Source organism: Pithys albifrons, chromosome Z (assembly GCF_047495875.1).
Source record: "Pithys albifrons albifrons isolate INPA30051 chromosome Z, PitAlb_v1, whole genome shotgun sequence".
Taxonomy (NCBI): domain Eukaryota; kingdom Metazoa; phylum Chordata; class Aves; order Passeriformes; family Thamnophilidae; genus Pithys; species Pithys albifrons.
The window spans coordinates 13,294,509-13,318,096 of record NC_092497.1 but is presented as its reverse complement, the minus strand read 5'-3'; the positions used below and the strand labels follow the sequence as shown (position 1 = coordinate 13,318,096).

At 39.5% G+C, this 23,588-nt stretch overlaps 1 protein-coding gene across 3 annotated transcripts in view; it reads right to left on the bottom strand.

Annotated features, from left to right (window-relative positions):
* Positions 1 to 23,588, bottom strand: part of LOC139685109 (ciliogenesis and planar polarity effector 1-like) — a 58,845-nt gene that overhangs the window by 22,371 nt on the left and 12,886 nt on the right. Inside the window, exons 13-30 of one of the 3 annotated variants that reach the window (XM_071581724.1) lie at positions 21,592 to 21,776; positions 20,612 to 20,692; positions 19,808 to 19,972; positions 18,971 to 19,144; positions 15,820 to 16,048; positions 15,458 to 15,591; positions 12,791 to 13,008; positions 12,346 to 12,510; positions 11,155 to 11,293; positions 10,619 to 10,725; positions 9,374 to 9,535; positions 9,119 to 9,227; positions 8,450 to 8,756; positions 7,064 to 7,997; positions 5,730 to 5,893; positions 4,239 to 4,375; positions 3,449 to 3,531; positions 701 to 780 (exon numbers count right to left, since the gene is read on the bottom strand). In XM_071581724.1, coding sequence (XP_071437825.1) covers positions 701 to 780; positions 3,449 to 3,531; positions 4,239 to 4,375; positions 5,730 to 5,893; positions 7,064 to 7,997; positions 8,450 to 8,756; positions 9,119 to 9,227; positions 9,374 to 9,535; positions 10,619 to 10,725; positions 11,155 to 11,293; positions 12,346 to 12,510; positions 12,791 to 13,008; positions 15,458 to 15,591; positions 15,820 to 16,048; positions 18,971 to 19,144; positions 19,808 to 19,972; positions 20,612 to 20,692; positions 21,592 to 21,776 — 3,573 coding nt within the window. The remainder of the gene's footprint in view (positions 1 to 700; positions 781 to 3,448; positions 3,532 to 4,238; positions 4,376 to 5,729; positions 5,894 to 7,063; positions 7,998 to 8,449; positions 8,757 to 9,118; positions 9,228 to 9,373; positions 9,536 to 10,618; positions 10,726 to 11,154; positions 11,294 to 12,345; positions 12,511 to 12,790; positions 13,009 to 15,457; positions 15,592 to 15,819; positions 16,049 to 18,970; positions 19,145 to 19,807; positions 19,973 to 20,611; positions 20,693 to 21,591; positions 21,777 to 23,588) is intronic. The other 2 variants (XM_071581725.1, XM_071581726.1) reach the window with 2 other exon arrangements.

The window sequence follows — 23,588 nt, the reverse complement described above, 5'->3', positions numbered from 1 at the left end:
TATTTTAATCGGTATGAGATGAAATAGATGAAAGCCACCTGATCAGAGCTACACTGGTCTGCATGGCATCAATTATTGCATTACCCTGCAATCTGAGCTGGCAAATATTGACATTCATGCTTTGTCTCCCTGGCAATCAGAAACTGACTCAAACAAAAGCACTGAAAAAGTTCTGGCTATTCAATGCAAACAGCAGGCAAAAAAGAGGGTGATTTCAGTAAACAAAGGAAGAGAAAATCCAATTTAAGCAAAACTGTTAATATCACTATATTCTGCATTTCTAAGAGAAAAAACAACGCCATAATAACATCTTTTAAGTGCCTCTTACATGCAGCTAAAACAAAAATGCCATTTTAAAATACTAGAGGATTCTAAGTTCTTCTAAAATTAAGCCATTTAAAAGAAAGCTAATTGAAATATACTAAAAATAGATTGATTTTTTTGTCATTAAAAAAAATGAAAATATCTCAAAAGACCAATATTCCTGGTGGTAAACATAAGGAATCCTGTGTTTACAGAATACAGAGTTTCTTCCCTTAAAAACTTCAGAGAAATCAAACAGAGCATTCATCTATTCAAACACATGTTATGTTAACCAGGTTTATGAACTGTTTCTATAATTTTATATTGTATTATAGAGAGATTTTAAAGCTAATTAAATAAATTAAACAAATCAAATTAAAAAACCAAAGTCTCTCACACATTCTGTTCAGCCTTTTCTTCCTTTGTTTCTTCCATTTTTTGATCTTCTTCACTATCTACATCTGAAATGGAGACCTGCTGGCATATAAAAAGATGCATCCAAACTTGTAAATTTTTCTATTCCTTTTGCTTCAATAAAGTTATTACTCTTTCAGCCTATGGCAAATGTACTTATGATTAATCACCCACTTGAGAAAATCTGACAGAAAATAATGCAAATGACATACTTGTCAGAGGACAGCTACAGATCAGAAATAAGGAGATACTCTAATGGTTCACTGAACATATTTCATGATGCACTACCTGGGGATGGATGAGGAGCTGACCAAGAGCTTATGGCTCAGGACCCCAGCGAGAGCAGGGACAGGTGGCACTACAGTGGGGTCTGCCACAGCCCTGCTCCTCATGGACCTTCGGACACCCTGCTGTCTGCTGGAGGGACAACACAGCAGGGCACAGCCAATCAAGGAGGGTTTGGAACATTTTGATGAAAACCTCCTTCTCCTTGTGACAGATGACTCAATGAGCACAGGTGCTGTGGTGGACCTTGTTCTCACCAGCAAGGGGGGGGACGTGGGGAACGTGAAACTCAAAGGCAGCCTTGGCTGCAGTGACCATGAAATGGAGGAGTTTGAGTTCCGTGGGGCAGCAAGGAGGGCACACCACAAACCCACTGCCCTGGACTTCAGGAGAGCAGAGTTTGGCCTTTTCAGGGGTCTGATTGGTAGAGTCCCATGGGCAGAGCCTTGGAGGGAAGAGGGGCCCAAGGAAGCTGGTTAATATTCAAGAATCCATCTCCAACCTCAGGAGTGATGCAGCTCAACAAAGAGGAAGTCGGGCAAAAATGCCAGTGGGCCTGCATGGATGAACAAGGAGCTCCTGGACAAAGCCAAACACAAAGAAAGCCTACAGTGGGTGGAAGCAAAGACAGGGTAAGGATATCAGATTGTCCAAGCAGCCAGGGATCAGTTTAGGAAAGATAAAACCCTGATACAATTAAATCTGGCCAGGGTCATCAAGGGAAACAACAGGAAGACTAGGGAATGTGTGGGCCCGATTTCTAAGGGAATATGAGTCCGGGTTACTTGGGATATGGAGAGGGCCAAGGACTTTTTTGCCTCGTTTTTCACAGGCAAGCGCCCCAGCCACACTGCTTGAGTCACAAAACCAAAAGACAGGGACTGGGACAATGAAGAACCTTCTGCTATGGAAGATCAGGTTCAAGAACATCTAAGGAACCTGCAGTTGCACAAGTCCATGGGACCTGACCCACGTTTGCGGGTTCTGAGGGAAACTGGCAGATGAAGGGCCTAAGTCACTAACCACCACATTTGAGGAGTCACGGCAGTTCACTAAAGTTACCACTGAATGAAAATGGGGAAGCATAACCCCATTTTTGAAAGCAGAAATAAGGAAGAACTGAGGAACTACAGGCCAGTCAGTCTCACCTGGGTGTCTGGCAAGACCATTGAGCAGATCCTCCTGGAAACTGGCCTAAGGCACATGTAAAATAAGGAAGTATAAGTGACAGTCAAAATGCCTTCACTGAGGGCAAACTGGGCCTGAAAGTTCTGGTGGCCTTCTACAACAGAGTTACAGTGTTGGTGGATGAGAGAAGAGCAACAGATGTCATCTGCCTAGACTGGTGGAAGACATTTGACATTGTTCTGCACACCATGCCCATCTTTAAACTGGAGAGATATGGATTTGGTGGATGGGGCACCTGGTGGATGAAGAACTTGGCTGGATGGCCACAGTCAAAGTGTTGCAGTTGATGGCTTGATGTCCAAGGGGAGACCAGTGACAAGTGGTGTCTTCAGGGGTCAGTACTGGGGTCAGCACTGTTTAACATCTTTGTTGGTGACATGACAGTGAGATCGAGTGCACCCTCAGCAGGTTTGCTGGTGACACCAAGCTGTGTGGTGTGATCAAGGAAGGGATGCCACTCAGAGGGATTGTGACAGGCTTGAGATGGACCTGTGCAAACCTCATGAAGATCAAAAGTTCCTGCACGTGGGATGGGGCAAACCCAAGTGCAAGTACTGGGCAGAGAATTGACTGAGAGCAGCCTTGAAGAGAAGGACTTGAGGGTGAAGGCTCATCAACATGACCCAGCAATGTGTGCTTGCCAGAAAGCCAGTTGTGTCCTGGGCTGCATCCAAAGGAGCGTGGCCAGCAGGTTGTGGGATTCTCCTCACTACTCTGTCCTTATCAGACTCACCTGGAGCACTGTGTTCAGCTCTGTGGCCCTCAGCATAAGAAGGATGTGAACTGGTTAAAGCAGGTCCAGAGGAGGCCTCAAAGATGCTCAGGGGGCTGGAGCATCTCTTCTCTGAGGAAAGGCTGAGACTGTTGGGATTGTTCAACCTAAGAACAGAAGGCTCCGGGGGGACCTCAGAGCAACCTTTCAGAACCCACAGGAGCCTACAGGAAAGCTGGAGTTGGACCTTTAACGAGGGCATACAGTGATAGGAGAGGGGGAATGACTTCAACTCCAAAGAGGGTGGGTTTTGTTTAGATATTAGGAAGAAATTCTTTACTGTGAGGGAGGGTGAGGCACTGGAGTAAGATACCCAGAAAAGCTATGGATCTGTGAGGAGCATTCAATCCCAGGCTGGATGGGGCTCCAAACAATCTGGTCTGTTGAAATTATCCCTGCCCATAGCAGGGGGGTGGAACGAGATCTTTAAAGTCCTTTCCAATCCAAACCATTCTATGACTGTATGATGATTCTGTGGTAACTTGCCTTTTCTCTATGATGTGCCACAGGTTTGATCTTGATGGAGCTATTGCAGCTCTTTGGAGTTTCATATGGCTCCTCAAAGACCTCTACAAAACAAACACAATTACTCTAAATCAGACATCTACATGCATTACAGCACTGTTATGTGATTTCTGACAGCAGGTCACACTAGTCCACTTTCTCCCTAGCGAGAAGTAAAGCATTCAGAGGAGATTAGCTCAGTTGGTTAAAATTTGGCTGTAATAATGCCAAGGTCACAGGTTCAATCCCCTGTGTGGGGACTTAAGAGTTGGACTTGATGATCCTTGTTGGGTCCCTTCCAACTCAGAATAGTCTGTGAAATAAAAAAAGTCTGTCTCAGCAAATATAAAATTTTTATTATTACTAGTGATGATGCACGCACCTGGAGAAAAAAAAAGCAGCTTATTTAAATGGTATGAATATGATAAACTGAACTTCTGCATACTCAGCTCTTACAATTTTCAAATTGTTTTGCACAGTTGCATGAATACGTCTGGAATGAAAGTGTATGACAGAATAGAACATATTAATATATATTGTTGTATCTCTACAGCAAAAAAAGTTAGAAAAGTGAAAAACTGATCAGAAAGTCTTGATAAAGCAATTGTACACAATTTAGTTATAAACTGGATAAAATAATTTCAATAGAACAATTAAAACTTATTTTCATTTTTTGATTAAATAAACAGAGGCATATATAACCATATTTATGCAAAACTCCTGCTGTTTTATATGTCAGATCATAGTAAAAGGATACACCATTAATACAAACCTTCTCGTTCTGGCGTTACATCTAACTCCTGCTGAACAAGTGGTCCCACCTCATTAGGATATTCAGTCATATGAGGCACAGAATAACTTCCTTGATTTATCTGGTTCTTATCAAATTGTTCTGACTTTGGAGACATTCTGGTAATTGAAATTACAAAAGGTAATTAACAATGTAAGTATCTGGCTTAGCTTAAGTATGCTGTTCCTTTCAAATTTCAGGCTAGTGCATAACTGTAAAATAAACACTGCTGTGATATAATCAGTATTCAGGTAAGTTTTCTGTCTGAGTTTCACTTAAACCAAGTTTAACATTTTTATTTTGGTATAGCTGTGGTATTTTAGTGTCATTAATGGTACACTCTTTCAGTTGGACTGTTTCCAGAAAAATATAACCAAGACACATGATCTATCAAAAATGGAAGACAAACTGTTCTGACTTCAAAATCATCTGGTTAAGGTGACACTTATTTCCCCCTCAGAAATTTCCTTTATTAAAAAAAACCTGACAGACAAGAGACATAGCAACATCTCAAAACACAAGAGGTTATTTTCAGAATACTGAAGATATATATCTATCCATCCGTCCATCCATCCATCCATCTCTTCTATCTATCTATCCATCCGTCCATCCATCCATCCATCTCTTCTATCTATCTATCCATCCGTCCATCCATCCATCCATCTCTTCTATCTATCTATCCATCCGTCCATCCATCCATCCATCTCTTCTATCTATCTATCCATCCGTCCATCCATCCATCCATCCATCCATCCATCTCTTCTATCTATCTACCCATCCATCCACCTACCCATCCATCCACCTATCCATCCATCCACCTATCCATCCATCCACCTATCCATCCATCCACCTACCCATCCATCCATCCATCCATCCATCCATCCATCCATCCATCCATCCATCCATCCATCTCTTCTATACTGAAGATCTGTTTTTTCTTTAGTGCAGCAGAAGATGAAATGTCACAAAGGAGTTCAGGTTATGTATACTTACTTTATCTTCAGGATAGCGCAAGATATTAACAAATAAAACATTTACTGTCTTTTCAATCTATTTTTCTGACATGCACAGATAGCAACATAGCTAGATTACATATTCAGAGAAAAATAACATCATGAACCTCACAATTCAAGGAAAGTTACACTAAAGAAAGTGGAATTTATTTGAATTCTTTGAGAAAATTGCAATATCCATTTAATCAGAAATCTAGATTCTATTTCCACATGACCAAACTTATAAACAATCAATGTACAGTTCACTTCACATGCAACAAGTACACTGTTTTCTGCCTACTATTTATATCTGCTGATGCTTAATACAGCTGTAAACAATAGGCACAGGTTCAACTTGGCACTCAAAATTAAACATGTATAAAACACATGATAACAGTAGAACTCTTCATACTGACATGCTGCTTAGCAGAGGAATTATGATCAACTAGAGTTCTTACGTTAAAAAACCCCAACAAATTACCTAATATCAGTTCCACAAAATTCCTCATAGGCTTGTGCATTCTGGATGATAGGAGGAGGATTGGCCACTATGGAAAAGCTTTCATCAATACTGCTTTCCTTCTCAGTCCTAGATGGGGTTTCTGATGCAGAAGCAAATTCTTTCAGATCTTGATTATCTGGATGCTGTTAAGAGAAACAATGATAATCAAAATTCACTAGTTAAAAGATACCTGACACTTTTTTAAAAGCCACAATGACTTCATTTAGAACGGTTATGTTTAACTCATATTCTTTAGTATAGAGCTGAGAAATCCAGGATTTACAGTAGCCTGTGGCACCTGAGTCTTGCCCCTTTTTGCATTAAGTAAAGCAATGATCCTCTGAATAATCCAAAGGGAACGTAAGAAAGATTTGTCAGTGTCAAGTGAATGTCAATTGTCAAAGCTATTATGTGACACTAGAATTGAGACAAACACACACAATAAGGTTTGGCTTTCATCACATGGAATACACGACTGAAATTATCACTGAAAACAGCATGAAAGGTAAAAAAACCATACATAATCTTGCAGTTAGATGCACACATAAAATCTTGGCAGTAAGCTTTAAGTAAAATACAGGTGGCACTTATTCAAAAAACAAAACTATAAACCAAAACTAAGAAAAAAATATCTCTTGGTATGGGAGAAAAGTCTTCTCACAAAAATCCCACAACCCTCTCCCCTCAGAGCCTTTCATGCATTCTGTGATTCTACATAGAGTATCTAAAAAAGCTAAGTGATCCAGTTATCCCTAAAATATTAACTAAAGCAATACTCATCAGGTTCTTCTGGCGAATCTCTTCTTTCATATGTACACATATACCCCAACTCTGTCTAACAGTGCTAGTCACTTTTCACAGATCTTTACCTAGTTTAAATACTGTAGTCAAAATACATCTGCACTGTCCTCAAAGACAAATGAAGCTGAGTTCAAATCTTCCCAGAGAAACTTTGTTCTCTGTCTTGCTTCACTGTACTCTATCTCCAGTACTACGTTTCTTCAAAGATGATGTCTAAGACACAATGGCCAAACTTACACAAATTTACACAAATAATGTGCTACCTGGATAAACGAGCTGGATTTTGAACATGGTTTCCAAAGAGAACTTTCAGCACCAACACAAGTATTTCTACAGATAGAATTCCAGTATTTCTGGAATGTTTCTCCTTTAAGCAATCCTTAAAGGAATGGCTATTAATCAATATCCCAGGTTTTACTGAGAACAGAATGATGGGACAAACCTTGTGTGACTTTCTTTACTGGCATAATTCACCCACATTTCATTGACATCTATCACATTCTTTTTCTTACCTTACATTTTATGTTCTTTGTTTGAGATGTGGCTCTGTATAAATGTTCTAACAGCCACAACGAAGTAAGGACAGCACCTGCTGATGTTTTCACATGTATCATGGGGAGAATCTCTTCTAAGGAATCTTGTTTATTGGGACCACAAAGCAGTCTTTTATCAGACCATCTGATCATCCACTCCAGCAATTTTGCAATGTTGCTCAACTTGTCCATCAATTCTATAGACAGTTCTTCTCCTGGTACAGTATCAACTACATCAACAGTTTTGTAAATGTATTTAGAAGTTGCCTGAGCTTGCAGGGTAGAGGAAGTGTGGTTAGGAAAGGTCTGGTTTGCTAGTGCAACAGTGACTCCTTGATTATCAGCCTGAGCTCTGTAAATTGATTTGTGTTTTAAACCAAATAATCCTTCACTAGGTCCTTTCATTAGATAATGCACAGAAGGTTCTTTTGTTTGTACAATGGACTGTACAATTGTAGGTTTTTCCAAAATATTTTGGGTATTGTTGCAGACAGATGCTCTTTCAGGATCACAAGATGCCAGGGTAACACTATAGCAAGACCCAGCTCTAAACACAGTCTGACTTCTACTTTTGCCGTGTCGACGTTTTAGTGTTGTGTGGACATCAAAAAAGAGAGAGTTCAATTCATGCTCTCGAAGAAGTCCAGAAAAGCTAGTAAGAAATGGAATTCCAACGTCGCTGTATTTTATCAGGTCTCTCTCAAGAACATAACTCAAAAAGAGTTCTAAAAATTTAACATATTCATCATCATCACGTTCAAATTCCCATGCACCAACTACAGCCACATTACGCTGATTATGCACATCTCTTCTATGTACTTTGTCTTGATGTGTTGTTTTCCAGTTAGGAGCTTTTATCCTGCATGGGGTGTTTTTGCTACCTATTTCTCCTTGTCTCTGGTGTTCATTATCTCTGTAAGACAATAAACATTAGAACCGTTAACACCAAAATCCATTTTAAGAATTACATAAAAAAACAACTAAATACAACATTAGTTCCTTTTCTTCCTTTAGTATTAAAAAGGGTAAACTAACAATCCCAAATTTACATGAATACAATGTTCAAGTGGCAAATTAATAAAATGCAAAATCTATATTTTTTACATTGATGGAAATCAGGCAATAACATATATGAATGTGGACATAGCTGATAATAATTCACACTTCCACAATGCATTGGTCACGCATACTAACTGATATGACATTAGTAGTTCTCTGATTTGGTAAATTTGTAATTCTTTAAATCACCCAGAGTGACAAACACCCTGTTTGGTGAAAAGATTACCTGATAAGCAGGAGACAACTTCTGGGGTTTTTTTTCCCCTAATTTAAATTGAAAGCTTTCTGCTGCATTTTTCTTCATACCTTTGGAATGAAGGTGCTTGAACTCTCGTTTCTTCAGTACAAAAAGCATCAGAAAGTGTATCTGCTGTGTCAGCATCACTATGTATCTGAGGATTACCAAGATCAGTAAGTGTGCTTGTGCTTAGACTAGTGTCTATTGAGAATCTGTCGTAACAGTGTTCCTCATCATCTGCTGCTCCCTCTTCTGATGGCTCCCAAATATTTGTTTCTATTGGGCCTATGTTCCTTACTACACGTCTCAAGGCTTTCCTTCTCACTTCTTCAGTGGCCTGGATAACAACAGACATCATTTCTTCACTTTCAGGACCTACTGAAAGAAAGAAAATCAAATTTCCAATTTTCAATTTTCAGTTTTCAATTAGTCTCATAAATTGAGACATGAATTAGCCTTAAATTAAAATAAGTAATAGCAATTCAGAATTACAGAAAGAAACCATGAGAAAGCAAAGAAACACAACAACTTGAAAGTTATGACACTCTGTAATTGGTATAGACGTATCAGAAAGAAAATACAGATTTTGTCACAAAACTCAAAGTTGTCTAACTAGAAACGACAGTAAGTGTTTTACATGGGGTCTGAAAGGAGGTATTGTCACAATAATATCCAGTCAGTAAGCAGGGTAAAAAAGAAAGTTTGTTTAATATTTCCTGAAGAAGGATGAACATTACCTTTAACAACACCGTGCCCGAGTCGCTGCCGAAGTACATGATATTTATCTCTTAGCGGAACTCTTATATCTTCAGGATTAGGAAATGCTTTTACAAAAACCTCTGCCACCTGCACAAAATATCACATCTTTTTTCGGGAGCCAGCAGATAAGGTATCTTTTCCCACAGAACTAACACCACTAGAAAATCTAACTAGTGGCTTTTCCAAGGAGAAGGAATATTTCTCATAATCTCTACTGCTTTAATTTCTTTTACCTTTTTCATTGGTGGCAATTCTCCAAGAAGACTCAAAATGACATCTTGAACTAATTCTTCAGCATTCATGAACCTGCAGAAAGGAAGCATTCGACAAGCCCACTCCACTGCACTCAGACAATGCCCAGCTGTGGAGGCATCACATCCATTCTTCTTCAGATCCTAAAAAATCAACAGAAACATTAATTGATACGAACAATATATTTCAGCAGAATTATTCACACATTACAGATGGCAATGCTTTTTCCCTAGCCAATAGAAAATAAGCATCTTTAACTTAATTGCCATTCAAAGAAGTGTACAATGCCAGGAGACAGATCAAGGTTGTAAGTAATCAAAATGTACATCAAAAAAAGAAAAAAAAGCTTTTTTTTTAAACTAGTTTAAGAAGTACTTCCCATTAATAATCTGCTGAAGATTCTGTTTGCAATCATTTTGAGTAAAACTTGATAATTGGACTAACTAGATACAACTGATTATATACACCTGGTGATTACATATTACCAGGTGAACTAAATAATTTTACTGTGACTTGAGGTGATGATAAATTCTTTCTTGGGATCAATATGATTAAGTCTGGCAAGATGCTTTTAAAATGGATCAGTCTATTTTGGAATAGTATTTTCCATCTCATTTTTCACTGTCACACAAAGTACAGAAAAATCAGAACAGTCTGCCATTTGAAACAGAGCCATCCTGTTTATCTGAAGCTTGTTTTTTCTGGTGAAGAAATACTTTAGACTTGTTACAGAACATATGATCAATTTCTTTTTTTTCCCTAACCTCTAACATCAATTGATATGTGTATAAGTAGAGAAAACATGATTGAGTTTTAATATTTTTCATTATTCTTTTTGAAAACTTTGTATATTTGACACCCATAAACCTAATTTTTGGTGTTTTAATTATACACTAATCAGGAAATACCTGAAATATCTTCACCTGATGGCAACAAAACCCACAAACCATGAAGTAAATACTTAGGTAGACAACAACTGTAGTAATTACTGATTTTCTGGCAGCATCTCTTCAATTATCTGAGTTAAATACCAAGCAAAAGCTTGGTATTTAAGACAGAGTTCACATGGACAGCACTATTCCATAGCATCAGCTGCATACTGCATATTGTGGCACTGTGTGCATTTTGTCATGTGAAGCAAATAAAAGTTCTCACAAAAAATATACATCAGACCTTTAGAATTCTTCTCAGTTTCATGCAATTACTTCTATTACTAATATAATTACCTTATTAGTAGTATTTTCCCTTGCAGCCTGGTACCGTCTACAGTTGTCAGACAATTTTTCACGAACATGAAACATCCAACATAATGCACATAACTCTCTGAACCAACCTACAACACACATATGCAATATGGTGAGATTCTATTTAAATAAATTAAATAGAATAGCTTGGGATTTTCGTCTAAAAAAAGGAATAAACATTATCATAACAGTATTATTAGAGAAAAAAATTACATATTCTTGATTTTTCAATATTGCTCTGCTGCTAGAACTCTGTAGTCGCACTCAGTGTTCATGTTCTTTCACACCAATCAGGTCTGTAGCATGCACCCCCCCCCAGCCCCAATCCAGAAAAGCACATTTCAGAATAGAGTTTTGATAACTAACATAAAAGCTGGAAAAGGAATAAAACTTATGGTGTGTTTCTGCACACACTGCAATAGACTACCTTAAGCGAAAAAGAGCTTATTTGCATGTGTGGATATTCACTGGTGTTCTTTTGTCCAGCTCTAAATTATTCCATGTTATTACATACAGACCTAAAATTTTGCAGGTAATATCATCAAACTGATGGGGTCCAGAAGATGCAGTTCCATTAAAAACAGTGCAGATATTGCAGTAACGAAGCAAAGTCTCTGGGAATGGATTCAGTGAAGGAAGGGAATCTTTCATTCGAATCTACAGATAGTAAAAATAAAGAAATAAATTACCTAACTGAAATGAAAGTCAGTTAACATTTTATATGTATCACTGCTGATACAGCCTCTCTGTTATTAGCAGAATACTGCCAAGATTAGTAAATTTCCCTTAAGTTTGCTTTCCATTTTCTTCAACTCACTATTCTGAAAATTCTCTTACAGAAACATGTTTAGTATGACCTGTGGCAAAAAAAGCGCTTTTGTTTGAATGATAATCATTATTACTATGAAATATAGGAGTAACCAAACATAAGAACAACTAAGACCACAATCAAGAAACCAGATTAATCCCACACAGTCCAGGTTGCTGTTGCCAAGGCAGACTAGTTTTCCCTCCAGTTTCAGCTGGGACATCTGATCACTTCCCCATGCCAGCATCAGGCACGTGACCATGCAATGAGCAAACAGAAGGAAGTATTTGCCAGTCAGACCATTCCTGATCTGGATCACTGCATTAATGCTGGTGCAGGGGGGTTGAGGGAAGGGAGGCAGTCACACACACTCCCTTCTGCAAGTCAAACCTCTTTAAGTAGCTGTGTAACAATGACCTAAGAAAAGCCTGACCTTTTCAATCAATATATTCCAAACTTGCTTCTGTGCAAACAAATTGCACAAAAGTAGAAAGAGATCTTGTAAATTCTGTGCACTAAGGTGACCCCTTTACCTGAAGTGAGCACTACCTTCTCTGCTACACATTCAGCCCCAAGTGAACTGGAATTTGCTTCCAGCTAACAGCTAGAACTCCCAATTACAGCCTGCTTGTTCCTTTCAAACAGAGAAGAAATGAATTGGTTCATTACCAAGTAGGTATATAAAAACATATAGAAGGCAACACTTTGAGAATTAGATACCCTATATCTTTAAGTTCTGGTTTCCTAAATAAAATGAACATGGAGTGCAAAACTAGAAGACGACACGTGAAGAACATGCCATCAAAGCCCAGGTGAGACTGAGTGTTTCTGCAATGCAACTGTAAGCTTGTCAGTAGTATTTATGGCTGATAATCAAGTCATAACAAAAACAAATGTTTACCTTCTGCATAACTTTTCTTGCCTGCTTCAGTTGTGTAATATACCACTGTGCTGCAGGGCAAGAACAATGAGCAGCCCTGAAGAGCAAGATAATTCTCTGTAGAACTCCTGACACTTTCTGACGGATTTCTCTCTCCATTTTTAAAAGAAAGTCACTGTCATCTTCCTGGAACATGCAAAAACAGACAAATCCTAAAATTAGAAAGGACATACACCTCAACACTGTTTCTGCTCCTAAAAATATTTCTCTTCCTCTTTACAGCACAGATCCTTTATGGAATAAATACAGAGGTACACATACTTATCACTATGGTGCTACTTAAGTCCATGAGTGGACATGGAAAAAAAACAGAAAAATGAGCTGAAAGGAACCAGAGTAAGGATCATGATCACTTCATAAATACCTTCAAACAAAGACCCAAAAAGCTTCTATCCCACATATTTACCTCACTGAGAGAGGTTGGCTGAGGACAGTATAATGGTGGTGCTGGAAGATAGAGCCCAGCTGGAACCAAACCATACAATTTTCTGCTAAGATCTTTGGCAGAATCCATCAAAAGCTGAAATGTCTCGGAAAGAATATCAGCATCTGCCATAACAGCTGCTTTCAGGAGTTCCTGTATTGAACTATAAAGAACATCTGCATCTTCCTCTTCAATGGGATCTATCAAATATTAAGCATAGAAACCAATAAATTAATTGACTCAATACATAGGCCTTCATTTGGACATGAGGTTATGTTCTCAGAGCTTGCATTCATCTACTACAATCACAAATCTTGTCTACCTGCTTTAAGATCTCTCACATTTGAAAATAGTACTCAACTTTAGATTTTCCCTATTAACAGGGAAGCTATTGCCTTTTAAAAGGGAGAACTTTTCAGCCAGGCATTTGCTTGGAATAAAATCCTGGCAAATCATTCTTACCAAGCAGGCATAAACTAGGTACACTATTAATAATGACTAACAGAACTCATTTATCAGGAAGCACAAAGAACAAGGAAAGGGAATTGTATTTGTTGGATTTTTTCCTCACCTCCTAGAGGCAGCAGGACATTTAACATACATCATTACCTGGTTTGTGAAATTCCCATAGTATTATACTGCTCTACCTGCATTTCTACTCCTTCTGCTTGTCTTGAAGTATATGCTGTCCAATCTTTCCACTGCTTATTATCCTTACAGATTGTTACATACAGCAGGTACATGTGTGTGTGTCTGTTTGAAATGAAATCCTTGGAAATGAGTACAAAAGAAGAAGGTACACCGTGTTTGCAATATGGCTTAGAAAATGATTAATTAACGTTCACCTGCTGGCAGGAACTTGAAATGTGGTTTTCAAACACACAAAATGAGAGTAAGAAATAGACTGTGCGAGTAAACTTTCTGTAAAATGTTAATAAGGACAGGTTGATGTAGCTAACTGTGTGACTTTCAGCTGCAAAATATTGTTAGGTTATATGATAAAAAGCTCGTATACACACTTCCAAAGGAGCACAGAGACTGAATAGTACACAGCCTCACCTACTCGGAGAATAAAAATCCACCCATGACCTCTTCCCAGGAGAGCCACCAGCCCTGGGGTCCAGTTATGAAACCCATCAAAATGAGCCAGTGGGAGTGGCTCCTTTCAAGTACCTTTTGGCTTGAGAGAGGTTACTGTCAAGAACAGGACATATCACAGAATGCAGAGGAAGAGGTTTTTAGGATGGCACAAGGCTCATGATGGGATCTTTAGGAAAGAAACCAAAGATGGTATGGAGTTGTGGCAGCTTTACCTCCACTGAGCCCTGTCTCTTTTCCTAGGAGAGGGACTCTCTGTGCTGTGTGCAGTATTTCAAGTGCTAACAAATGACAGGGACCACAGGTCAGAAAGGCAACGTCTGGGATGCCAGCAACTGCAGAGACTCCAGTCAAGTCAAATCAAGTGCCAGCAACGTCAGGTCAGAGCTCTCACACATCCCACAGTGCCTATGGAAGTGCAGGTGTGAATGCCAGCAAATACCAAGTCAGACTCAGTAATGAGTAAGTGAAGTGTCCTGCGATCAGAGGCACAAGAGCAAGGAGACAGCAACTCAAGTGTCTGGAGGGACCAGTGAAGACCTGGCCAACGGCTGGACAGACAACTGGGAAACCTACTTGTGTGCCTTCGTCTCTAGGGGCAAGACAAGGGGATTTGGATACTGGAGACAGCAAGGGAGTTGTGACCACCTGCCAGAAAAACACTGTGTACGTAGCAGGATGCGTGTGCATCTGTGAAGGTGAGGCACCTGGACAGGCTGGGGAACCCAGACCAGCTCTCCAGTGGATGGAGTGTGTATTCAAAGACAGCTACTGTGGAGGTGCATGGACAGTGTGTGCCTAGGGTGAAGAGGGTATCTGTGGGGGGAGCTGTACTAGAAAATGAAGTGGGGCTGGGGCTTTGGGGGTTCACATAGGCAGACACAAGCAATACGAGATACTCAGCTACTGGGGCTACTGGAGGGATACACACTGTATCTATATGCAGACCCTCACTCTGACCAGCTAGAAAGGGTAACAGGGTGGGATTGTTGCTGTTGTCTGTGTGAGTGCTGAGCACGTCTGCAGGTGCTGATGTGTGGCCAGATGTATATAGGTGTTGTGTATGTGTGTTTTTGTATATGCCCTACCGGTAATACATTCTCAGCCTTGCTAGCTGCTGGACCTGGGGGCGTGGAGGTGTCAGGCTACGAGATGCCACCCCCTACTCCTCTGACAGAAAGGAAAAGCCAAAATTACACTCCTTCATGTAGCTAACTTTAAGTGTGATGACACTTTCCACATTGTTAATATATTTCCTTTTTTTGTTTGTTTTAATAAAGCTTCAGTTTTCTTCCAAAGAAGTTAATATCACATATAGTCAAATAAGGGTTTGGGCAGTATAGATGAAGAAGACGAGACTGGTAATACACTCCATTCCTGGAATGATCAAAGCCAAACCCCAAACTCCTATGACATTAAAGCTTTTCAATATATTGTAACAGTAATACAGACACTGGAGCAGATGAAGCAATTGTTTCTTTCTAAAACAGAGTATAACACAGAACATGTAGTCAAATAACATGAAAAATCACCACAGTTATTTTTAAGTACCTGTAAACTTCTTGTATTTAAGAAGTTCTGATGTTTCAGAAGTTACTGGCTGCCCTAACAAAGACTGTAACTTTTCCTGAAAAGTCTGCATTGGTGATAGGCTTAATGGCAGGTGATGTTCTGTGTTTTTCAGTCTGAAAGTATAACAAGAAATTGCTCATAAATAACAAAGTAACATCCACACATAATTCAATGAAGGTCTCTTAAATGAATATCTAAGCCAAAACAACGCATTAAGTCCTACACTTGCTAGGACCCTGAGAATCTGAATTTTTGAGGAAAGGGTATTTCTTGTCACAATAAACTTCATGCAGATAATTCACAACAAAATACACTATTACTAATTCCAAGCTCAAATTTACCTTAAGAATTCATCAGAGTTCTGACAATACAGCTGGTAGGCCAGGCCAATTGAAACAGAGAGTTTCCAGTCCCCAAGTGTGTGGGCTAACCACACAGCCTCTGGAATGAGTCCACCAATAAAGAACAAATCAAGAGCATATTCAGCTGTCCACACAGATGAAAGGTTCTGGTCCCTGACGGCTCTGGTAACCAAACAGTGCTGCAGTGGAATAACACGAGGAGATACACCTGTGACAGAAAAAACACATTTAAAGTTTACATAAATCTGCATGCTATCACATGACTAACCTAGAATTCATTTGCTCATATTGATTTTGGATTAATTTCAGTGTACAATTGCTCTTTACTTTTAGAGGCACACCATGGAGTTTATCTGCAGCAGGCAGATGCAGCTCATGCTATGATATAACAGTGAGTTTAGAATAGGCTACTTTTCTGGTTAATAATGTGGGATAAGCAAGTGCAAAACTTGTGGGGTTTTCTTACTTTAAAGATTCAATCATGCTGACAGACCCTTTGCAAGTACGCTACATCTGTTTAGGATGCACCAGAGAGTATATCAAAGATGAATGGAAATTCTGAGTTTTCCTAGTGTACCCGTGTTTTCTGTACTCACTGCACTGCTTTACTGCAGAAGACAGAATGCTTAAACACATTTTTAAGAAAGAATGGTACAAAACACTGTTATGTTGTGATTTTAGGAGCGAATATAGCGACAAACTTCAGACAAATTTAGTATCCCCTTTTTTTCCTTAGATTTAGAATCATTTTTCAAGGTTTTACATCCTGTTCTCCCGGAGAGGAGCTGATCAACATAAATTCTAAAGAGTTATTTGCTGCTCTCACAGTTTCTGTTTACTGCTCAGACAGTTAGGGAGACATCCACACTAATCCAGCTCATGCTACATCATTTTACCAAGGTTGTCTCACCACATACATGGATCTTTGCCTAATGTAAGTGCTAAAAGCAAGGTCTTATTTTGTAGGTTTTATTTGGAAGGCTGCCCAACTAAAACATCCAAAAGACCACAAAGACAAAAACACATACCAGTGCATACTGTAGTATAGAAACATTAAACATAGTCAGTGTATTCACATACACTACAGAAAACATAAAAACCTCCAAATGAATCTACATGCCTGTGGAAAAATTAATTCTAAAACCAAAAGTTTCCTAACAAGGAAAATCTTTAAACAGAATCTCTTGCAAAAAACACATAAACCACCCACTATGATAAATATTAATTCTCATAAAAATGCTGAAAAGCAGGACTTAAGCTAATAAGCACTACTTGAGTTCAGCAACAAACCAATCTGACATTGCCACTTGCTCTGACAATACAGTGTCTGAAGCATTCTGGATTCCAAGAGCTTGACTGCCAGATAAGCAAAAAAGCCTTTCCTCTGACTTTTCAGTTCAGGTCACAACATAGCAGATACAACTCAAATATTTGTTAAGCACTCCTTTATTCTCACTTTTGGGAGGATCAAAGTCAATCAGAGCCAGATCTTTAGGCATAATTGTGACACTGGATGTTCAAAGCCGAGATACTGAATTGTCCTCCCTGCATCAGTCATTAACAGTCAGACCAGTTGTTACCCAGGTACTGAGACCCTTGAAATGGAATACAGGGACAGGAAGCAGAAGGAAGCCTCCACAATCCAGGAAGAAATGGTCAGTGACCTGCTACACCACTTAGACACACACGGATCTATGGGGCTGGATGAGATCCACCCCAGGGTACTGAGGGAAGTGACAGTTTCCATCATTTACCAGCAGTCCTGTCTCACCAGCAAGGTTGAGAAAAGAGATACCTATCTTACAAGAAGGGCCAGAAGAAGGATCTGGGGAACTACAGACCTGTCAGCCTGACTTTGGCACAGGGGAAGGCCATGGAGCATCTTGACAGCTATCATGAGACACACACAGGACAACCAGGGGATCAGACTCAGCCAGCACAGGCTTAAGAAAGGCAGATCCTGCCTGACCAACATGATCTCCTTCTGTGACAAGGTGACCTGCTGGGTGGATGAGGGAAAGGCTGCTCATGTTGACCACCTGGACCTTAGTAAAGGCTTCGATACCATTTTCTAGAGCATTCCTCCGGAGACACTGGCTGCCCATGGTTTGGATGGGTACACTCTTTGCTGGGTACAACACTGGCTGATAGCCAGGCCCAGAGAGTGGTGGTAAATTGGATTACATTCAGCTGGGGCCAGTCGCTAGGGGAGTTCTCCAGGACTGAGTACCAGCCCTGATTAATATCTGTATCAATGGTCTGGACAAGGGGACCAAGTGCACCCTCAGTTTGCAGATGACACCAGCTAGGAGGAAGCGTTGATGTGCTGGAGGGAAGGTGGGCTCTGCACAGTGATCTGGACAGGCCACAGCAGGAGTTCAGTAAGGCCAAGTGCCACATTCAGACCTTGAGTCACAACAACCCCAAGCAATGATGAAGACTTGGGGAAGAATGGCTGGAAAGTGGCTCAGTGGAAAAGAATCCCAGGGGTGCTGGTTTCCAGTGGCTGCCCATGAACCAGAGTGTGCCCAGGTGGCCAAGAAGGACAAAGCCATCCTGGGCTGTATCAGCAACAGTGTGGCCAGCAGGACCAGGGCAGTGATCGCACCCCCATACTCGGCACTGGTGAGGCCACACCTCAAATCCTGCATTCACTTTTTAAGGATACTGAGGTGCTATAATGTGTCCAGAGAAGAGCAACAAAGCTGCTGAAGGGCCTGGAGCACAAGTCCTGTAAGGAGCAGTTGAGGGAGCTGGGGGTGTTCAGCCCGGAGAAGATGAGGCTCAGGTGGGACCTTACTGCTCTCTACAACTCCCTGAAAGGAGGGTGTAGAAAGATGGGAACCAGTCTCTCCCAGGTGACAAGTGACAGGGGAAGAGGAAATGAACTCAAGCTGTGCCAGGGAAGGTTTGGATTGGATATTAGGAAAAACCGCTTCTCTGATCTTAAATATGCTTTCTAACCTAAATGATTCTGTATGTTGGAGCAAAAATTGCATCAGTTCCACCAGAACTGCAACATCCTTTTTTCTGTCTCGTACTCCATGGAAAAGCTAACTTGATCAGCAAGTTAAAGAATAACAGACAGGTTAAGGTCTAAGGAAACTAAACAGCTTTTAAGAGAAAATACCTTGTTTGATGTGAAGTGGATGCAGAATGTCAACACTGTGTGGGGGAAAGATATAGAGCATCTGATTTGTGAAATAAGCAGCCATGAATCGAGCCAAGGACTGAATCACAGCCATAGCAGTGTCAGTATGAATGCTGGTTACCATCCATAGCTCATGATGAAGATACTTAGTGTCTAAAAAAACATAAAAAATTAAAACATTAGGAGGAAAATTATTTTAAATTTGAATGATAAAAACCTTTTTTTAAACAAGCAAATTTATTTAATTTCTTGACAAGCTTTAAGAACTTACACTAATTACACATTATATTAGTATTAGAGGAATTTTATAGTAGCTTTTGAAGACTGAGGATGGACCTCTAACATCTAAATTTAGAGTATCACTGGGTCAAAAAACCACTTGTTTAAATTTAGAAATTTATATTTCACGCAGATTCAGAGTCAATAGAAGTAAAATTTACAAGCATCTGCAAAAGCACTCCACTGTCAAGTCTTTTATCATGTTGTATCATAAACAATGCTAAATGAATATAGAATGAAATCACATCATTTCCCCCTTATTCTTGTTATCCAAAGTCTTTTCTTGAGCGAATTTCAGTCTAAAAACATTGCTTTCACTATTAATTATACAGTGCAAAGTTGTCTAAGCACATATTCCAACAAGTGCTGCTGACAGAACATCTGAGAACCAGGAAAAGATCAAGGAAGTCACTGAAAACAGTCTTCAATCCATTGCAAAGGGAAAAACACGCTGTCCAGAGTGTCAATGTGATGGCACACAAATTAGACACCAGTGTCAACATACCTCATCACCCCCATTAGGCAATACAAACATACCAGAAAAGTTTTCCATCTGCCTTGTTGAGAGCTGTGATCGCCTCAGAATCTCTCCTACCAAATGGTCACACAGTCCCTGAGCTTCACACAAGTTATACTGATACAGGTGGCAAAATAATATTGCAAGGTAATATCTAGTCTGAAGAAAACATGTTCTTTTTCCTTCTGCAATAAAAGATAAAAGAAATAGGGCAGAAGTCCATTTGGAAAAGAAACAGGAAACACAAAAGCAGATGCACCAAGTGAAAGTACTACCTCTTTTCTCTCCAGAAAAATATCTACATCAACACACACTCAGAGGAGTAGAAATTAGGAGCAGCTATTTTAGGATATGATCCTTCTACAGTCTCTAAGTCACTATTAAGTTAATGCTCATCTACAACATTTTTACTTTGAAAGATGTGGCAGTTTTATTGTGAAGTTTTATTTTGCTACTGTCTAAACACTAAGTCTTTTCATTTCACAGCTACTAAAGCAATTGATTTTTGTTCATCCTTTTCTCATTGTCCCTTTCTTACTCAAAAATATATCCAGAGCTTCTCTATATCAACTACTTCATAACCACAAGAAAACTCTGATACTGAAATAGAAATACACAGAATTTTCTCAGAGATCAACCAGATTTAGTTTTTGACTGGTCTCTATTCAAATCCCAGCTTAATTTCTAATGTGCATTCTTTTTGGTTCTCACCTTTTTTTAAAGGGCAAAGACAGTCCCAAGTAACTATGTTAAGTTAAAGCATAACAGACAGATTAAGGCTTACAATTTACCCCTGCTCTCCCAAGAAAGATTTTATCCCCTACCTTTTGCCTTGGTTTCACAAAGAGATCTTTTCCAAATGTCAACGGATTCTCTGTATGAGCCTAAAAGGAACTGCTCCTCACCTATACAAGTCACAATATGTAACAAATTAAAAGCTCCACAAAGTTACATGTGCAAACATACATGCACTTACTTCAGCATTAGAGATTTATGAAAAGCAGAGTAAAATATGTGAGTCTCCAGCAAATTCTTATTCTCACAGTTAAATCTTAAGATTTGAGCATATGAGCAAAGATGACTTTGAATACCCTCCCCAGGACAGGTAATGTAGTAGTTGCTCTCCAGGAGGAGCTCATGTATTGTATGGAGTGATGTGGGAAGAGCAGCTACAAGTGTCATTTAAGGGAGAGAGAACAAGAATGTGGAAATAAAAAGAATTGTGGTGGTAGACACAAATGGGAAGCTGGGTGTAGCAGTGTGATAAGTGATAAGAAAGGTAGAGCATAGGACAGTAATGTGTAAGGCCTTAGGCTACAACTATATACTGTTTGCAAAATAGATATGACAGATTAAGTCTGTTACCTTAGGTTACACTAATTTAGATGCGTAGTTGAGGTTGACTACATTGTGTACACAACATGGTCACGCCCATAATGATCACATGGAGTGAACACAAAAATCCAGTAAGAAACACATTGTGATACTCATTTACTTCTGAGGAAACAGCACAGTTCAAAGGAGAACAAAATTCAAATCTTGCATTCAGGTTCCTAAGGACACGGCTCAAAGCAAACTGAAGTCAATATATTCTTTTTATTTAGCTCAACAAGCTTTAAAGATTGCCTACAATCTACAGGTGTACCAGGACATTAAGTATTTAAGACAAAATTCTGATAAGAGTTTTAAGAAAAGTATCACCATTGTTTTTTTTAAATCTGGTAGTTGGTTATTGATTGTCATTGTCGGACCGAATTTTCCAAGTATTCAGTTGACTATGTGACTACCTAACGTTTGTACTAACCAGATACAGAATTAATCCTCAGATGTTGTTCTAGGGCCACTGCTGAAGACTGGAGAGTTGCTTGTATATGACTTAAAAGCAATGAGACAACAGAAGCTTCTTCTGCGTTCTTGTTCGCTTTTCTTTTCAGCTGCACTTGATACCAAACCACTTTCTTATACAACGACCGCCACAGTACAATCAACCTGTAGTTCAAGAAGTACAATGTTATGAAATTAAGCAAGAATTAGCAAGGTTGCTTACAGTAATTTCTTATTTCCTTGTATTTTACCTTCTGCACCTGAGAATTAAATTGGATCAACTACTTTCTTGACTTATGAGGAAAAGAAAAATATTTTTGTCTTGTTTATGACCAACAAACAATAATTCTTCTGAATGTGCTTCAACACAGTAATCTACTTTAAGCACCCCAATACCCCCAAAATTAATCCCCTTGCTAGCTAACAATGGGGAAATGAAATGGTCTCAGAGAAAGCTCAAGACAGGTATCATGCTTATAGACTGATTAAAATTACAATACAGAAAAGCAAAGACAGGAAAATAAGACTGCAGAGCATGTTTTTAGGACGGGCAAGTCCCTGTTGCCCAGCATAGTACTATTAGATGTACCAGCTCAGATATGCAATAAGCTTGACAACACAAGCAAATATTCTTTGTTAGAGATTTAAAAAGATTTTACAGAACTGTAATACCTCTGCATCTTCTTCTCAATTACTACTGCTTCCATAATTATCCATACAGTGCTCAGTACTTGGAGCACAGTTAGCCAAAAAATATCTCTTCTCAGTTATCTCTTCTCAGAGATAACTGAAACTTGCTGAACAGATTTGCAATGAACACAGCATTACATTTTAAGATTATGGGGGAAATACACTCTACTGTAGTTGGATTAAATTTGTGAGTTAAAATACTTCTTTGGCTCTAAATCTCTGGAAAGGAAAATCTTGCTCATATGAATGTCACACTTGGATTCATTTGAGTTCTGCAGTACAGAAATACTCCAGTGACAATAATATACTTTCCCAACAGTTGGATAGCACACTTCAGTTCCAAGTTTATGAGTCTACCTTCTAAGAAGAAATAACTCACACAGTTTAGTAAGCTTTCACACACTTGGGTCTTTCTTACTGCTCTGAGGCACCAAAACCATAATCAGTACAAACTTTGCTGACTGAACTGACATTGCTGATACACTGCATATGAGCAGGCTCTTGCTCCATAGAGTTTGCAGCTGGGAAGGACTGAAAGCTCAAGAGGCAGCCAAAGGATGCAAAGTTGCAATACCTGGATTGACGCTGCACTACCAGACCTGGTGTGAGCTGTCAACCATCAATTATCTCTGAACTGATTTGCAGTAGTTAGTTTAGTCACCATAACTTAACTACATTCATCTAATAAGTCTGAGCCTTAATCTGCATGCTTTAATAGATTATCATGACCTTCCATCAAGCAAAAGGCAGAAAAACCCAAAAGGCTGTTGCAATTACGGTGTAAATGACAAAATTTTGTTCCAACAGGTAGAATCATTTAGGTTGGAAAACACTCTTAAGATCATTGAGTCCAAACACTAGAACTGCCAAGTCCACCAACAAACCATGTTCCTAAGCACCACATCTTTTAGATACCTACAGGGATGGGGACTGAACTCACTTCCCTGGGCAGCCTGGACCAACGTTTTGCAACTCTTTCAGAGAAAAAGTTTTTCCTAATATCCAACCTCAACCTTCCATGGCATAACTTGAGGCCATTTCCTCTTCTCCTCTCACTTGTCACTTGGGAGAAGAGGCTGATCCCCACTTGGCTACACCCTCCTTCCAGGTCATTGTATAGAGTAGTAAGGTTCCCCCTAACTCCAAGCTAAACACCTACTACTCCCTCAGCCCCTCTGACTCACATTGCAGACCTCTCATCAGCTCCTTTGCTCTTCTCTGGACACACTCCAGCACCTCAATGTCCCTACTGAAGTGAGGGGCCCAGAACTGAATGCAGTTCTGAAG